Source organism: Gossypium hirsutum, chromosome D12 (genome assembly GCF_007990345.1).
Source record: "Gossypium hirsutum isolate 1008001.06 chromosome D12, Gossypium_hirsutum_v2.1, whole genome shotgun sequence".
Taxonomy (NCBI): Eukaryota; Viridiplantae; Streptophyta; class Magnoliopsida; order Malvales; family Malvaceae; genus Gossypium; species Gossypium hirsutum.
Genome location: NC_053448.1, coordinates 527,102 through 544,480, shown reverse-complemented (window position 1 = coordinate 544,480; position 17,379 = coordinate 527,102). Strand labels below are relative to the sequence as shown.

The 17,379-nt window shown below is 31.8% G+C and overlaps 1 protein-coding gene across 2 annotated transcripts; it reads right to left on the bottom strand.

Annotated features, from left to right (window-relative positions):
- Positions 1-856: 856 nt before the first annotated feature.
- LOC107930559 (type I inositol polyphosphate 5-phosphatase 4) lies at positions 857-4,992 on the bottom strand. Of its 2 annotated transcripts, none has more exons than XM_016862227.2 (12): positions 4,467-4,992; positions 4,269-4,374; positions 3,833-3,901; positions 3,601-3,688; positions 3,394-3,498; positions 2,650-3,277; positions 2,367-2,560; positions 2,161-2,269; positions 1,891-2,039; positions 1,440-1,742; positions 1,279-1,355; positions 857-1,201 (listed from the first exon to the last, which is right to left on the bottom strand). In XM_016862227.2, the coding sequence occupies exons 1-10, from the start codon at positions 4,494-4,496 to the stop codon at positions 1,517-1,519; spliced, it is 1,704 nt and encodes a 567-aa protein (XP_016717716.2). In that variant the 5' UTR covers positions 4,497-4,992; the 3' UTR covers positions 857-1,201; positions 1,279-1,355; positions 1,440-1,516. The 2 variants fall into 2 exon arrangements, with proteins under 2 accessions (XP_016717716.2, XP_016717723.2); XM_016862234.2 differs by having other exon boundaries at positions 4,269-4,356.
- Between the last annotated feature and the right edge of the window lie 12,387 nt (positions 4,993-17,379).

Here is a 17,379-nt window from a genome sequence, read left to right as displayed (position 1 = left end):
CTAATTTGCACTGAAACAGTGATGATTTTTTCTTAGACGTTTTGGATTCTGATTAGGCTGAAATCAACCAATAAGAAATCAAGTTAATTGAATCTATTTGCAAGACTAAACCAAGTTGTAATTATATTATTATTATTTTTAGCTTATTTAATCTTTCTTGTTCCTGTAGACATTGTAATCAATTTTTTAATGAAATAGTTATCACAAGTTGATCTTTCATCAATTTTTTTTTCTTTTTGCTTCTGTTTCAATCCTTCATAAAAAAAAATCCAACACACGTGAGACTTTGAGAAGGGCCAGCAGCGCCCTTTATAAGACTCCTAAAATCAAGATTTGTGGTCTTCTCTCTTTCTAACCACCTTTCTTCCGCCTAAATACTCGTAACATTTCGTACAACTCCCCATTCACCGAGTGAACCATTACCAACCATCATGATCCTTATTGGGTATCAATAGAGTTGAAAAAAGCTTCAATGCATCGTTAGAATAATAGCTGAAGCAGGGCCAATAGGTGGGGCTATTGAAATCTGAAACAACAGAGGCATTATAAACTTGCCTCTTTTTCTCTTCTTTTTCATTTCTTTTCTGTTTCCTTGAATGAAGTAGATTTCAGGCTTTGTTGGGATTCATTTGTCTTTTGCAAAAGTCAAGGTCTTTCATGCATTAAATAAATAAACCAAATGAACCAAAAGTTTAATCTAATTTATTCAATATATCTCAAATTTATTTATCTCAGCAAAGTATTATCTTTTCCCTTTCTTCCTGGCCTTTTTTTCCCTTTTACTTTTTGAGTTCAGCTCACAGTTTGTAAACTAAAAGAAAATAAAAAGTAATGATAGAAATAATCAAATTCAAAGTAGAAACAAAACTAGTTTCTCTTTTTATATCAGTAAAATGATTAGCAGCAACAGTAAAAGAAGGTTTACATAAATCAAAACTTGTTCTTTTTTATCCACTAGTAATGAGCATCCATCATATCTTCAGCTTCCAGACTTTTTTATCTTCCATCACTAGTGCAAAAAGTAAGTGCCAATTCATTACATTATTTCTCTCCTTTTTTTTTTTGTTTTTGTTTTTTCCATTGAAAAGAATCTTTAAAAAAATAAAGTCATATGTTAAATCAGTTTCCAATGGTAGTGAATCAATGACATGCCACGATCTTCTGGAGTTCGGGCATTTATTGACAATATACAGATTAGAACCTGTTGCAATGTAGTGAATTAGACGAATGAATTTAGGATATGAAGTTACATCGAAACTGTCAAAAGTAAAGACCAACCTTCTTTCAGATTGCTGTCGATGCATGGTACGTGTTCATCGCCACCATGGTATAGTTTCCACAAGGCATTTACTCACCTGTAAGATGGGACCATTTAAGAACAAGCAATAGATTTTCTTTAGTCCAAGTATTTATTTAGTTTTTTTGTACGGATGGATTACCTTGTACAACCATGCAGTTAATACTGAGTCAAGTCTTCCGAGAAGTGTAGCATGGAATGAGGACTGTCAAAAAACTCTCAAAAGAAACTGAGTTCTGTATATCCATGTGACACTTGCAACAGCTCTTCAACCTCAACCCTGGCACTGGAACAACTCATGCTTTTCCTGATTCGATTACGGCTAGTAGACTCGACCTCTGCTGAAAATACACTATAAACGGGCCTATGGTCCGAGAACTTGGACTCTCCACGAACGTAAGATATCTGATAGAGGCCTCTTCCATACCACAGTATACGATCACACCTTCACAGATATCAGGTTGATTACTTGCTCGTTTTATGATTATTATAAGATCAAATAGTTCATTATGAAAGCAAAATCATGTCACAATTTCCTATATTAACATATATTATTTTAGAATATTGAACATAAATTACATGATTCTGATTACCATGCCGGAGTTCTTCGCTTCTTCTTTGGACGCCTATCCTCCCCGGCATATCTGTCTGAATTATTCGAGAACTTGTATGTAGGAGGGAAATGTATTTTGCCTTCATTCCATCCCTCGAATACACGGCCATGCCTCTGCTCTATTCGAAGCTGGAATACAACAGTTTTTCAGACTCAGCAATTGAATTCTCATAGGAAATAAGAGCAGCACAAAGCTCCATGAAAAATGAAAATGAATATATAGGATCAATTAAAAAGGATAAGGACACGCCTGGTCATTCTCTAATAGTGATTTCCAATTGCGCATCTCAACTAGAGCCTTTGCACAACGGTAGGACAAAGCGATCCGATAATTCAAATCCCCGAGCCATATAATACGACTGTGCCAAGATATTCAAAACTTAAAGTTTATACCAAAGTTATGACATGAATTTGACGATCATTAATATGGTCCAAATTTAACATATGAAGGTTTACTCGTGCTCTAGAATCGTTTGGGGAGAATTATCATATCTCATTCCATGAACCCTGGGAAACCTTGTCTTTCTGAGGATCTCCATAACATCAGAGTTTCTTCGCAGCTCATCACCCTCCTTTTGCCCTGAGGTTAAATGACTACAGACGAAGCAAAAGCTGGTTCGATGCAAAAACATGCTAATAGAAATAGAACCCTGCAAAACCAAAGAAATGAGCATGCTTCCTTATTCCTAGTTTAACAAAATCTCTCGAATCAAAAAGTTTTTAACAAGCAAAGGTGTACCTTGTTTCCAAGATAACCCATCAATCCTCTGCCAACACAGGACACTTTCAAGTTGCGAACATAGTCTCTAAGATCACTCTTTACCCATACCGTTAGAAATATCCCTACCATTTGCTTGCTGGCAACCAGACAGTACCTTGAATGCGCCATGTGTCTATTGCTTCCCTCTAAGGCAAAAGATCCACCATAGGACATTGGAGAATATTCGGTATACTGAGCGTTGCTTGGTGAATCTCCAGGTCCATTCTCATCATCAGAGGAACCCCATCTGAAGTTAGGGTCATAATCACTCGGTCTATGACCAAAAATAACCCGATCACAAACACTGAAGCGACGGTCAAGCCTTGGTTGAGGCATTGCCATGTCGTTAACCATTCTCATGCTACGACTCAAGGATTGAAATGATCGGCGGTGAAAGAAAGATGAAGCTTCCTGTCTTGTTGATCCTTCAAAGTCCGCATCCAGTTCAACAAGTGGATCAGGGATTGGTGAAGGTGTGTGGAAGCCACCACTGGTACCAGGAAGGCTATTCAGAGTCTTCCTAATGAGAGCTAACCATTTCCTGGCCGGTTCATTGTCTTCAGTGCCCAAAACATTACCAGCATTTAAAGGAACAATCTCTTGAAACCTAGAAGGCCAATTAATGGGATCAAAAAAAGGCTTCTGTCAATTCCATAAAGCTTGTTTGTTCATAAGAATAGGCACATTGAGATGTAAGAATAAATCCAGACCGGTTTCGCATACCCGAGAACATAAATGTCAGCAGGAGGAGAGGTAGGAAGCCAATCCTCAAGATTCAAATAACTAGGAGGAGACTTTCCAGCCACATTCCATGTAGCTACAAAAATCCTATGCCAATATGGAAACAAAGAAACACACTGTAAACCAAATCCTATTGAGAAACAACTCAACACCAGAAAGCAATTAAGATTCAAGAATGCAACAACATACTTATAATTATGCACATCCGTAAACTGAGAGACGTCGGGATCAATTTTACTTTGTCGAACTCGGTCCGAATGCCTCTTGCTCAATCTCTCTACCATCCATGTAAAACATAAAATTTGGTAATGATTGAAACAATATTAGCATTTTAGTATTGGTTAATTGAACATTAGATAAAATGAGAAAGATGTGGTCCAAAAACAATGACTATAGTGGAGTCTGATTTCCAAATCCAAACCTGTTTTGCTTTTCTTGATAGTGCATGCCTCCCTATCTGAGAAGTTGTGCTCCCAATCTTCATCAACACCTGAAAAAGATGAACTACAAAGCTGTTAAAGCTGCTATCTGTCTCTCTCTCTCTTCTCTACTGTCTTAGTAGAGTATCAATTTCTAATATCCAAACACCATAAAAAACAAATAATATGAATTTTTGAAACAGGAACAAAACAACGACGGGATCTTGAACTGCAAAGGTCAAGCATCAAACCCCTCACTGAAATTCAAAACCAAACTTTTTTTTTTGTATAAAACCAAGGGTAAAAATCATAGAGTTAGAATAATGCAAAAAGTTATCTTTGTTCTTGGTATATAAATTAAAAGGCTAAAGATTCCAAATCCAAGATCCAAATGTATAATCTTAAATACTAAAAAGGCTTAAAATCCAATCAAATCACCTCCATAATCAACTTCATCTGCATGAAAGTCCTCAGCTTTATTCTTGATATTGAACCACTTCTTGACCAATGTCTTGGGCCATGAAAGCTTCATCAGGGAAATATACTGTCAACATCAATCTTGTACTTTAAGTCTTTAACATAAAATGAAATCAAATGAGTTTCTGGCTTGTCTCAGACAAAAAAGAAGAAATAAACCTTGCTCTTCTTGGAGTTTCCATCTCTCATTGTTTCACAGCTTTCATATAGCCTATCCAAATTTCTAAGCAATGAATGTGGTTTTATGAAGTTGCTTCTATTGGTTCAACTATTTTCTTGATATTCTCAGCTACAACCAACAGACTAATACAAAAGTTGGGGAAAAAAACAACCACCTTGAAAACAGGTCTTTTCAGGAAAATAATGGGAAGAAAAGTGGGCTAATTTTGAATGACAGCTGAGGAGAAAACAAGGGTAAACCTCTGTTCCCTCAGGAAATGAAGAGAAAACAAGTTCTTAAATCATCAGCATTACTATTTCATTTTTCAACAAGGTGAAAAACCAAAAGTACACTGAAATTCACTTGCAAGTCTTTTCAGCTCAGCTGGAGAAGACTAAGACAGAAACAGAGAGGGAAAAAAGAAGAAGAAGAAGAAAACTGAAGGAGAATTGAAAGTGAAACGAACAGAGAGGGACAACAACTGAAGCTAGGAAATGAAAATAAGAGATTCTGAGCTTAGAACAAGACAATGTAGGAACATATAAAAGGAGAGATAAAGAAGAAATAGAAAAGATGGTTTTTTTGGGGATTAATATATATAGATTAGCCCCTAAACATGGAATTTTTTCTCAAATTAGCCTTAAAGTTTTTTTTTGATCAAATTGGTCCTTAGGTTGGCATCCATTACGCATATCGGTTTCTATGGTGAACACCATTAGTTTTTTTAATCGGTTTCTATGGTGAACACCATTAGTTTTTTTAATGCTTAATATATAGATTGGCCCCTATTTTTTTTTTGGGGATCATATTAGTCTTTAAAGTTAGTCTTCGTTACATTAATTAGTCCCTACACTAACACAATTTATTTTTGAAGAATTTGTTAATGTGGATAAGTATGGGTGAGACCCGAGAAGAATTAAGGGGATGACACGTGAATTTATATTTAATCATTTAAAAAAAATAGAAAAAACTTAAAATTTGAAAAGAAATTAAATTTTCTTTTAATTTTTAAGAGATATTATAAATTATAAAAATACAAAAAGCTTGAATATATAAAAAGTAAAAAATAAGAAAAAAAAGTTAAGTTAAAATTTAACATTTTAAAACTTACTCTTTAAATATTTAACTTTGAAAAAAATTTAAAATCTAAAAAAATAATAAACAAAATTAAAATATATATATAAAAAAGTCAATTTTCTTTAGAAATTTACAAAAAATAATAAAAATTGATTGGACATTAACCCACTGACAAGAAATTGATCAATGTCAACTAGTTAATTTTTGTTTCTTTAATGTTTACAATATATTTTTTAATTTTTTAATTTTATATTTTTACATTTTCTTGTAATTCTCTAAAAAGTTAACCAAATTTATTTATTTTTTAAACATATTTAATTTATTTATTTTCAATTTATATATATTTGAAGTTTTATAATTTATATACTTTTATATTTTTTAACTTCTTTTTTAATTTTTAAGTTTTTGTTAAATTTTTTAAAAAATGATTAAAGATAAATCTACGTGTCGTTCTCTTATTTCTTCACATGTTGGTGCTATGCTTGTCCACATCAACAAAATTAAAAAAAAAACGGTGTTATTGTAGGGATCAATCTGTGTAACACATGTCAACTTTAGGGATCAATATGATAAAAAAATTTAGGAGTCAATATGAAAAAAATTACCAAATTCAGGGACCAATCTATATATTAAGCCTTTTTTCTGTGAGTTAGCTTAGCTATCTATTGGAACAAAAACCTCGATCAGGTAACAGGAAAAGTATCGAATTTGAAGAGAATAAAGTGCAAGAGAGCATGGGTTTCCTCTGCTCTCTCCCTCTTTCTCTCTCTTCTATTGAATGGAGCTTTTTTTTCACCCCAAAATCCGAGGCCTACTACCTAACACAAAGGCATTGAGGCAAAAGCTTTAAGGGGAAATGGGCAATGGGTAACCCATCCGCAATCAACCTTAATTGAAATTTTTATCACATACTTCTAACCATTTGTAGTTGCAAACATAGTTTAAAAGAATTAGTCATTGTTGTTGTTTACCACCGCCGAGGGTCAGCAAAGTTAGGCTTGATCTTAGTCTAATTCCCCCGAGCTGTGCCCATTCACCCCGTAAGGGCCGAAAAAGAGGTTAAAGAAGCAATTGAAGGATTAAAAATCAATGTAGACGCTGCTTCCGTTTTCTGACTTCCCCTAATTCAAAAATTTTAAATTTGGTTTACCATTGAATTTCCAACTCATTTCACAACTATTGAGGTATTAATATAAGGTCAAATTTCGTGTCTTGTGCTATAATTTAATTTTTATTTTTATAATATTATTATTTAGTTTAAATAGTTAATATACCACTTAACCATATAACGAGTAGGAAATTGAGAAAGCAACAAGGCGGGATGGTAACATTTTTCTCTCACCTTCACCTTCACCTTCACTGAATCTTTTTTTTATCTCCCACCCTACCCTGCTTTAAAATTAAGAAATTAAAAAAACATGTCATAAATTCTTATAAGCCTATGAAATTATAATTAAAAATCATAAAATTAGTTATAAAATTGAGAAAAAAACGTATTTTTTAAATATACTAAGACAGGTGAATCTTTTCTAAACTCAAAAGTTGAAAATATTAATGAAAAGATCTGCACACCCCATCCCGAAATTAAATTTTCAAAATAAAAAACTTACCTTTTTTTAGTCGGGTTGATCAAAACCCGTTAAATTTGGATTTTTTTTATCATTCCTAGTTGAAATGGTTGTTTTTAAAAAAAATCATATCAACATTTTAACTAAAATAATTAATAATCTAAAAATAGAGATTAAATTATTTATACCAACAACGAAACATTATAAAAATAAATGAATGATATTAAATTATAGAAATTATAGACCAAAATTCTAATTTGAGCTTAACATAACATGGTTTCTTAAGAACCATGAGCCATATGGGGGAAGTTTAAAGGGGGAAATTAGTGAGGGACTCGACGCAAAGAGAGTAGTGTAGGGGAAGCGTGGGTTTTTGGGCTCTCAAACATCTATAAGATTAGGGGGTTTCGATAGGACAGAATATTTGTGCCAAAGCAATGGCTGCGTCTCCAATGTGGTGTGGGACTGGGGGGATGCTTTGCTTTGCCTTTGAACTCTACAAAACCCCATATTCAATCTCCTCGAAACCTTCAGCTTTGTTGCTTTTTAGCAGCCACACTGTGTTAAGCCTGCTATCCATTTTGGAGGCTCTTTTTGACTCCTTCTAGACTCCTGTCCATCTTAAACTAAGCAGTTCTCATATTTGGGTGCTCATTTTTTAGCTGCTTTGTTATTTTCATTCTGCCATAAAAACATAAATTCCGGTTTCAAGCATTAGATGAATTCTTGGTACTTGGAGAGCTCCTCTTCCCAAAAATATATACATACATACACATATATAACTTCATCTATATGTAAATAGCCTCTTGTTTAAGTGGTTCCTAAAACCTAATTCAACTTGCTCGATGGTAAGTGATAAAAAGTTTGATATCTCTTAAATAAAGTTTTGGGTTTGAGTTTTGTGAATGAAGAAAATAATACTAAAAAAGCTTATCTCCTTTGTTTATAGGTCCAATCTAACTTGACTCTGAATTTAGTTAAGACCTAAAGGTGACTAGTTTGAACTATTCGACTCGTTTTAATATTTAAACTATTTTTGTTTCATTTCATCCATACAAATTACTAGCATCCAATAAATAAAAATATATATCATGTGTCACGTTGTTCTTGCCAGCTTTTTTATTTTTAAGTAGGGATGAAAGTGTAACGTTTTTTATTGTCAACTTTTTATTTTATTTTTCGGTAAACTATAACGAAAACAATAATTTACATATTAAAAAAGAACAAAAAAAATTATTTAAGTACTAAAATAAAGAAAATTTTAAATTAAAGGTCTAAATGATAACTCAAGTCATATACAATGAGAGTGACCAGCCATGCGGTCTTTTAGGATTTTTTTTTTAATGTAAATAATTTTGTTTCTTTCTGATATTTATTATTTCATAAATAAAACCACGTTTTGTTAAACTTTGTTCTTATTCAAGTGTCCTTTTTATCTTTTTCTAACACGAACATCAAACTAATCCTTAAACAAAGAGTAATATTGATGGTCCAAGGCTTCCCCGTGCATGCTTTCTTTAATTTTGAATAAATCTTAAAAAAGACATGCTGTGTACATGTAGGAAACTGTGTCTGGTTCCTCAAGCAAAAGCCCCCTACATTTTCCATTTTTCAAGGCTCACAGCAAATCTCCTTGTTTTCTTTTTTTTTTTTTATGTTTTCCTTTTTACTTAATAAAGTAATAGCAAAAGGATTAAGACGGCAAGCAAAAACCACTTACCTTACTCTCTCAAAATGGGAATCCTTAACAAACACCATACCAAAAAAACAACACAGAAACCCCACTAATACTGAAGTTTCCACCATAGACAAGGTTGAAGCCATTTGGTCTCAATTATAAGTTGTCGAGAAACTTGTCCATGTCACAGGCTTTTGTCTCGACGTGGCACCCAGTTTTTGTTATTCATGATTGACATCTAATCAAAGCCAAGTCTATATATGATCCATTTTGTTTGCCTCTCTTTTGAATCTTTCGTAAGAAACCAACTACCATGTCCTCAAATTAAATTGAATAAAAAAAATTAATGGAGTTTTATGGACAGTTGGCTGGTCCCTTTCGATTTTATTCAACTTTGTACAAGCTTCCCTATAACAATGCCAATTATTTTTATTAAAGATAAAAGTAGAAATTATTTAAGATCGGACTCAATTAGAAATTTTTTAAAAGAGAAAGAGAGAATAGGGGTAGATTTAGGAGGGTTGTTGAGGGCTAATATGCAAAGATATACAAGACAGAGTTTGGTTTCGGAATATGCCTCGATACTAAAATTTAGTGCTAAGAATATATTATCGAAAAATAAAACAAAATTATTCACAAATTTTTCTGAAATTATTTTTTAAAAGTTGTTCTTAATGAAATGAACCCAACATAAATATCTTTGTTACAAAATATTATAGTACAATAATCGAAATTTATTTTATAATAAGATAATATTTTGTAATAGTGAGTTTTTTTATTTAAAAATGTCACATCAACAAAATTGGTAAAAAAAAACAGTGTTAACAATCGGACCTGTATTTTCAAATCTGAAATGTAGAGGGACTAAATTCCTGAAAATAAAAGTACAAGGATTAAATTCTAAATTTGTGAAGAGTACATGGACTTATGACATTTTTTAACCTTTATATTACTAAAAATTTTATTATTAATATATTTATTATTAAATTATTAATATAAATATTTTCAATAATATATGAAGAATATTGTTTAAAATTTTAAAGTATTATTTTTAAAATTTATTATTAAAATAAAGTTTTAATATTAGATAATTTGTTAAAATAATAAATAATATTAATTATTTGTTATATTATTAAATATGTATATTCAATAATATTGAAATGGTCATATTTGATCTTAATATTTTAAATATTTTAAAATAAAAAATATTATTAATATAACAATATTAGGTTTGATTTAAATTAATTTTTATATAAAAATAAAATTGACTATTTTTTGATAAATGACTTACTTATTTTAATAAATGTAAGTCATTTTATAGTACTATGAATTTATTTTCTGTTGAACTGTAAGTCATTTTTTATTGATCAAATTATTTTTCACGAGACAAACACAAAAAAATGTAGATACACATTAATTTATATAAGGAAACCAACGTGTGAAAGTCTAAGTGGACCAAGCAATATCATTATGGTTAATTGGTGTACTATGATATGTTTGGGATACCTCAAACGAATAGCTTAAATTAATTAAGGGGAAAAAATCGAAGGAAATATATTGGGTAATCTAATATTATATATGTTATAATATGTACTAGCTTAATAAGAATAGTCTTCATTTGGGGGTGGGAATGCCATAACGCTGGGCTCCAAGGAACTTATTTTGAGCTTGTTGATTAGTAAGTGCAAAAGCACCTTCTATGATCGAATCTTGGGGATAATCTCCCAAGAGTTTGTTTTTGCGGATAGCTAGAGGTTGTTGCGAAAAGACATGCCGGGAATCTTGGTGCTAGAGTTGAAAGGGAGCCATATTGGTTCTTCATTGCGGTTGCGTTTGAAGAGTACTGATTTTTTTTTTTTGAAAACGTGGTAGAAAAATGTTGTGAAAAAGTGGGTTTATTAGTGTTTTTTTTTGAGAGACTTGTATAGAAGAAGAATTTAAGGTAAATTTACAAAATAATTGTCTAGTTATCGCATAAATATTTTTGGACAGAGTGACAGATAGTCAAGTTTAAGATATGTATGAGTTAATATGATGTAACTAGTTATAATTGAGTTAGAAATTGATATTAAAAAAGTGGTGGAAAAATAGATATTTTGATTCCCAAAAGATTTCTTTAGGATTTGGTGGGTATGGGTTTGAAGATCCTCAATGTAGGTGACCCTTTGATTGGCCTTGGCGAAGTGGTCTTACGGATGGGGATCATTGCTGGAGCCACAACCATCTAAGTAGGAGGAAGGCGAAATGGAATCTTTTTAGGGCAAGTTTCTCCACAAATGTTTATGCAGGTGTAATAACATAAATATATTTCAATTTATTCTATGGGGCAAAAGCTTCGTACAGGCCTACTTTGACTGGGCAATCGATCTCTTAAGTCATCTCTCTTTCACACGACACGGTTTTTGGTAATCAAACCGTTTTTATTACAATGGCCAATTCTGTACGAACTTGCTTTTACATCTTTGAAGGTTGAAAACTTTGCTTCTTTTTGCCATTTTCTTTTCAAACAAAAGAAACTTCGTGCGTACATCTCTCTCAGTCTCACCTTCATTTTATTTAACTTATTCTGTGTACTTTGTCTCTGATTTCTCCTGCATGGCTTTGCATGCATCATTATACGTATTTGATACGTAGATTTAATCATGTATATGTCATCATGCTTTTATTATCATCACCGTCATACACGACATGTAAGAACAATACATGTTGATGTTTTAAAAAGGTAAATTGAATCTGTATGTTCTACATTGTATACATATTATCATTGCAATTTGGTTTGTTCTTTTTGAAGATTTTCTCAATTTACTAGGAGATTATATCAAGAATGATTTACTTGAGCTTTTGATCTCAAAAGTCGTGTGAATCATAATTGTTTAATGCCTTAGATCCTTTGAGGGGAAAGAATATTTGGCATGGAGCCCATTTTGATAATGTGATTTACAAAAATCTCTTTCATTACTATTAAATAAAGTTTTGAGTTGAAATATTGTGAGTAAATAAAAATAATATTAAGAGAATTATATTTTATTTAAAGTTTTAGATTTAACTTCAGATTTTATACGGGTATCAAATCTCTAAAATAAAAACTAAAATCATTAACATATAAGGGAGATGAAACTGAGCCAATTAATATTTTTTTTATATACAATTAACCTTCTCTATAGCAGTTCCATTTATCTGCCTAGATTTCGCTTATTATAGAATTTATATCATGCTATTATAAAGAGATAATCGTTGTAAGTTTACTACAGAATTCATATCATGAGTTTCAATCAAATAAAGAAAATGAAATTATGTTCAAAACAAAAAGGAAGTTAGAACCAAATCAATAAAAAAAAACATATAATAGGTGCATGTATTATTGCTTTTATGCATATTTTGTTTTACATTCTTTCACATGATTAATTATAAAGCTCATAAATCTAACAAGTTCAAGTAATCAATGAATTATTAAATTAAATTAATTTATCACGAGTTGCTAAATTCAAGTATTCAATTTATAAGTTTATGATTTTCCAAATTTACGGTAGCATATTAAATAGGGAACTTAATAGTTTATTGAATTAATATCTTTAATTCTACTCATTGAAGATTAGTTTCATTTAGTAAAATATGATTAATATTTTTTTCATGTGAAAATTAATCATTTTATTGAAATAATATTTTAATTAAAATCATTTTTATTTAATAAATGATAATTAATAGGCTTACTTATATGAAATAGCTATGATTTCACTTAAAAGTTTTAGATCATATGTTGTTATAGAGATCTAATTTAATAAAGAACATTCTTCATAATTATTACTTCATAAATACGATGTTAGAACCGTAAAATTCTCATATAAAACTTAATAAATCAGAATCTGTCATGTAAAATCATCAAGAAAAAAATTAAATGTGGAAGCGTACCTGAATCCATTGATTTCCTGAAATCTTCTGTCTTGTGGTTTTGATCTTCCAAATTAGCACACAAGTAATTCAGATAAAGTGGCTCTCTTTTTTCCCTAAAGATGAGATATTAGAAAAGTTATGTATGCGCAATTTGTAGACCATAACCCTAATATATAACTTTTGCACATTAACCCTGATTTCTAATCAACCCACCATTAATTAGAAATTAGTTACTAGAGTATCTACACATATTTGTCTTATATTTTATTTAATATCTAAAGCCCAATAAGCCTTAACCAAATCAGATCTTTTTCAATTTGGGCTAATATTTTATGATAGTAAATAATAACATGTAATTACTATTATTATATATGTGATGTCCATATTTTTCAACAATCTCCCACTTGGACCACAGATATATTAATTGTTCTATAATTACATGTCATTATATAACCTTATGAGCTCAAAACTTTACTATCATATCCAAAAGGTATTCCGAACAATCTCGTCCATTAATGATGTTAACATAGAACTAAGACGACTTTCGCTACATAGATCGTAACTAAATCCACCTCCGATCACATATATTAACATAACCAAATGACATAGATCAAGTATGGATGTGTAGCATGGAAATTATATGCAATGTGAACCAAACATACCTATTTCCAACTGGTCTTCCTTAAACTTAAATGAGGTTAGTATCAAACATAGTGAATAAATTGAATACTTCATTTCTGATCAGAAAATAACCAAATACATAAATGATTGAAAACAAACATAAAGCAAATAAAATACAAACTCCCACTAAATTATGATGTCCTCAAATGATATAACACCCATATGAGTAGTGTGCTCATGAAAGACCTTGGGTGGTAAACCTTTTGTGAGCAGATCCGCTATCATGGAGTTTGTCCCAATGTGCTTTATGGATATTTGTCTACTTTGCACTCTCTTTCACAACTAGAAAATTTATGTCAATATGCTTTGACTTAGATGAGCTCATGTTGTTGTTGGAATACAACACCGCTGACTTCTTGTCACAAAATAATTTGCGTGGTCTTTCTACATTCTCAAAACTGTGCAACCCAATGACAAAGTTCCACAACCATATTCCATGGTTTGATGCCTCGTAGTATGCTACAAACTCTGCTTCCATAGTAGAAGAAGCTACAAGTGTCTGTTTGACACTTTTCCAGGATATAGCTCCTTCAGCTAACATGTAAATATAGCCTGATATAGATTTCTTGCTATCTTGTCACCCAACGAAATCTGAATCTGAATACCTTACGACCTCCAAATGATTTGATCTCTTATAAGTGAACATGTAAGCTTTTGTTCTCTGAAGATACCTCATAACCCTCTTGGCTGCTATCCAATGGCCCATACTAGGGTTACTTAATTATCTTCCTAACATCCTAACAATGTACACAATATCCGTATGCATACATATTTGAGTATACATTAGACTCCCAACAGCTGATGCATAGGGAATCTTTTGCATTTCCTAAATTTCAATGTAACATCCAGACCGACGAAGCCCTAGTGCTCGAGTGCTATTTTAGAAGTAAGAATTTTCGGAATAGGTTTTGAATAAGTTAAGCGTTGGACCTAACTAAAAGGTTGGGGTAACGAGTGAAAAATGTCTTAGAAAGTGAGGCATCTCTAGAAGTTAAATGTTGAGAAATTTCAAGAAAATCAAGATATCGCCAAAAGGTGTTATAAGCCAGGTTTGGCTAGTTAAAGTGTTGATTATATTTTAATGAAATGGTTAAGAACGAATGATGGGCTTGATCTAAAAATATTAATTTATATTTATAACCATGGATTGTCGTACATATTTTCGTAAAGCTATAAACCATCCATATAGCAAATAGAATAGGATTTTGACGTGAGCCAAGTTCTTAAAGGTTTAAAGGTTGTATATCTAGATAGTCAGAAATTGAAAAATGAGAGTTTTTCTTCCACCTTCTTCAGGAAGTATTTCCTTGGTCTAGATCTAAAACAATCAAAAGTGTTTCATTCATTTACAAAAAAAAATAGAGGTGCTAATCTAGATCCCTACCTATGAGTGCTCCATGTCAAGTGGTTGTTGTCGATCTTCCAAAGGAAGTCTAGATCTGGAGCTTTGGAACTAAGAAAGAGAGAAGTCAGGTGAGTCATTAAACTGATTCATGCATGCATAATACGCCTTCTAGGAACTTCTATGCTAAGTGGCCAAAGCATGAGACTGAAATTAGTAAAGTATAATGTGATGATTCTAATTAGAAAAGTAAAACTTATAAATCTGAATGACTACGGTGTGCTTATGTCTAAAAATAAGAACAAGTCTAATAAGAAGTGCATGTGTGTCTAAAAGCATGAATATGTTTGTCACGAGCAAGTCATTGTATGATAAGTTGATGCATGATAAATCTGTGTTTGTCTTCGAAGTTGTCAAAGGAGTCCGTCGAGACTAAAAACACTAATCTCTGAAAGTACAAGTCCATAGGCATGGCACTAAAAGAAGACCATATCATGTAAGATCGTAACTGACGGGTTGTGACATCATATAAAAAAATTTAAAGAAAGTTATTACCTAATGTGGTTCTTTGTACGTCTTAGGACGATGAGGGAAAAACTCACTAAGTGTGAGTTTAAGCAAATCCTTATCATTTAAAACACCTAAAAAAGGAAAGCTTTTATGGTAAGTACTTAATGTTAAGGAATGCCTTCGTGACAAAAATTTAGACATGAAAGCCTTTGTGGTGAGTACTAAATGTTAAGGAATGCCTTTGTGGCAAAACTCAAGAAATGTAAGCCTATGTGGAGAACCTCTGAAAGGAAATGCCTCTGTGGAAAATCTTTGGACACGGAAGCCTTTATGGCTATCTTTAAAAAGGAACGCACGTGTGGCGTGGTCTAAAGAATGACCCCTATGGCAATCATATAAGGGAACGACTGTGTGATGGATCCTAAATGAATGAAAAGAACCCATGACGAATTTTGATAAAATGATTTATAGGGCATTCCGAGAGTACAATAGTTATGACACACTCTGTAGGAAAGCATGTGTACGACAAACTCCGAAAGAAAAGTTCTGTATGAAGTGTTAAGGTGAGCCTCGTATAGTATTAGTATTAGTTCGACTCTACTAGTTAGGAGTTTTGAGAAACATGTGGAGAGCATGAGAATGCGAAATACAGCTCATCTATTTCACTAGGGCAAATGGGTGACTGTTGGATCTGGTGCCCTAAATGTAGTATACTTGTTTGTAAACTTGTAATTTTTTTGAACAAATATATTAATAAAACAAATTCATTGATGTACTTTTTATAATTGTCCTCATATGGGTTTTACATGCAAAGCAAAATGGAAGCAAATGTTACTCATTGGTTGTCTAATGTTTAACTGATACTAAACGGTATTACGTGGTTGGATCATAATTCGAAAAGACAACTTATATTAGTAGACAAACCTAAACATGTAATGAGCAAACCGATTGAAAGACTAATATGTCATCTATCAAATTCCAATTAGGGAGATGCCTTGTCTTGGGCATCGGAGCAAATGACTCCCAGAAGATAGATGCATAGATGTGATTGACTGGACTAACAGTACATCAGACTAGACCCAAGAAGAATAGATCTTGAATCCATTCATGGGTTTATTCACTTGTGACATTCATAGTGTGACATACCTAAATCCTGAATGGATGACGGACTATGCATGTGTGACTTGTACACTTTGATTTAAGTAAAAGTCTGAGTTCGAATAATTAGAGGCTTAAATTTATATGTTTAAAATCCTGAATGAGTCTATTTTCAATAGAAACAAACAGAAACATCATCCAAATTCTGTAGTTCTCATTAAAAATGAGCAATTTGCATGTTTTAGGTTTAATGACTAAATTGAATAAAAGTAATATTTTAAGGGTAAATTGGTAAAAATATCAAAAAGTGACCAAATTGTATGAAATGAATTTTTTTATTAATTAAATTAATAAATTGAATGAAATATTAATTTATATCAAGATTGGGTAGAAATTTGAGGAAAATAATAAATTACCAAAATGTCCCTAAATTTTGGTATTTCTGCAATTTAGCCTGGTAAGTTCGTGTAACTTGAATTATATTCTTAGGTGATTGAAATATATATATTTTGGATTGAGAAATTGATTTGAATTGTGAACATGAGAAATTGTGAATTGAATGAAATGGAAATGAAGCTTTGAATTACATGAGTAAATATCGGGTCTCGTAGGCCCTATTTGTTATGAATATAATATTTCGAGGATATGTTGTAAAGAATTATAAAAGCACGTTAATAATTTAAAAGTTTTAATTTGGATGAAATTTTGTAACTAGGTTTAATACGTATGCAAATGTTTGTCTTCTAGTAATGCCTCGTACCCTATTCTGGCGACGAATACATGTAAGGGGTGTTACAATGTGACATCGCCATATTCGATCATAACATTTAGACCGGGTTTGGGGTGTTACAATAATAGGGAGTTGGAGATTTTTTTCTATCAAAATAATATTATTTGTATTCTACCACTTCAATCAGGATTCCACCAACTCTCCCTATAAATAGATGGCAGTGGTAGGTTTCAAAGCACACCAACCAAAAGAGAAAAACATAAGTTTCTCCAAAGTTTTCAATATTGCTATTTTGGCTGAAAGTAAAGAGAATTTATTTTAAGAATAAATTCTATTT

Bases quoted from the DNA above. Each gene is read 5' to 3' on its own strand.
- LOC107930559 (XM_016862227.2), bottom strand. From the start codon at position 4,496: ATGAGAGATGGAAACTCCAAGAAGAGCAAG. The intron at 3,499-3,600 runs GTATGTTGTTGC...ATATTGGCATAG, and splicing joins ACGGATGTGCATAATTATAA to GATTTTTGTAGCTACATGGA. The intron at 1,743-1,890 runs GTAATCAGAATC...ATATCTGTGAAG, and splicing joins AAGCGAAGAACTCCGGCATG to GTGTGATCGTATACTGTGGT.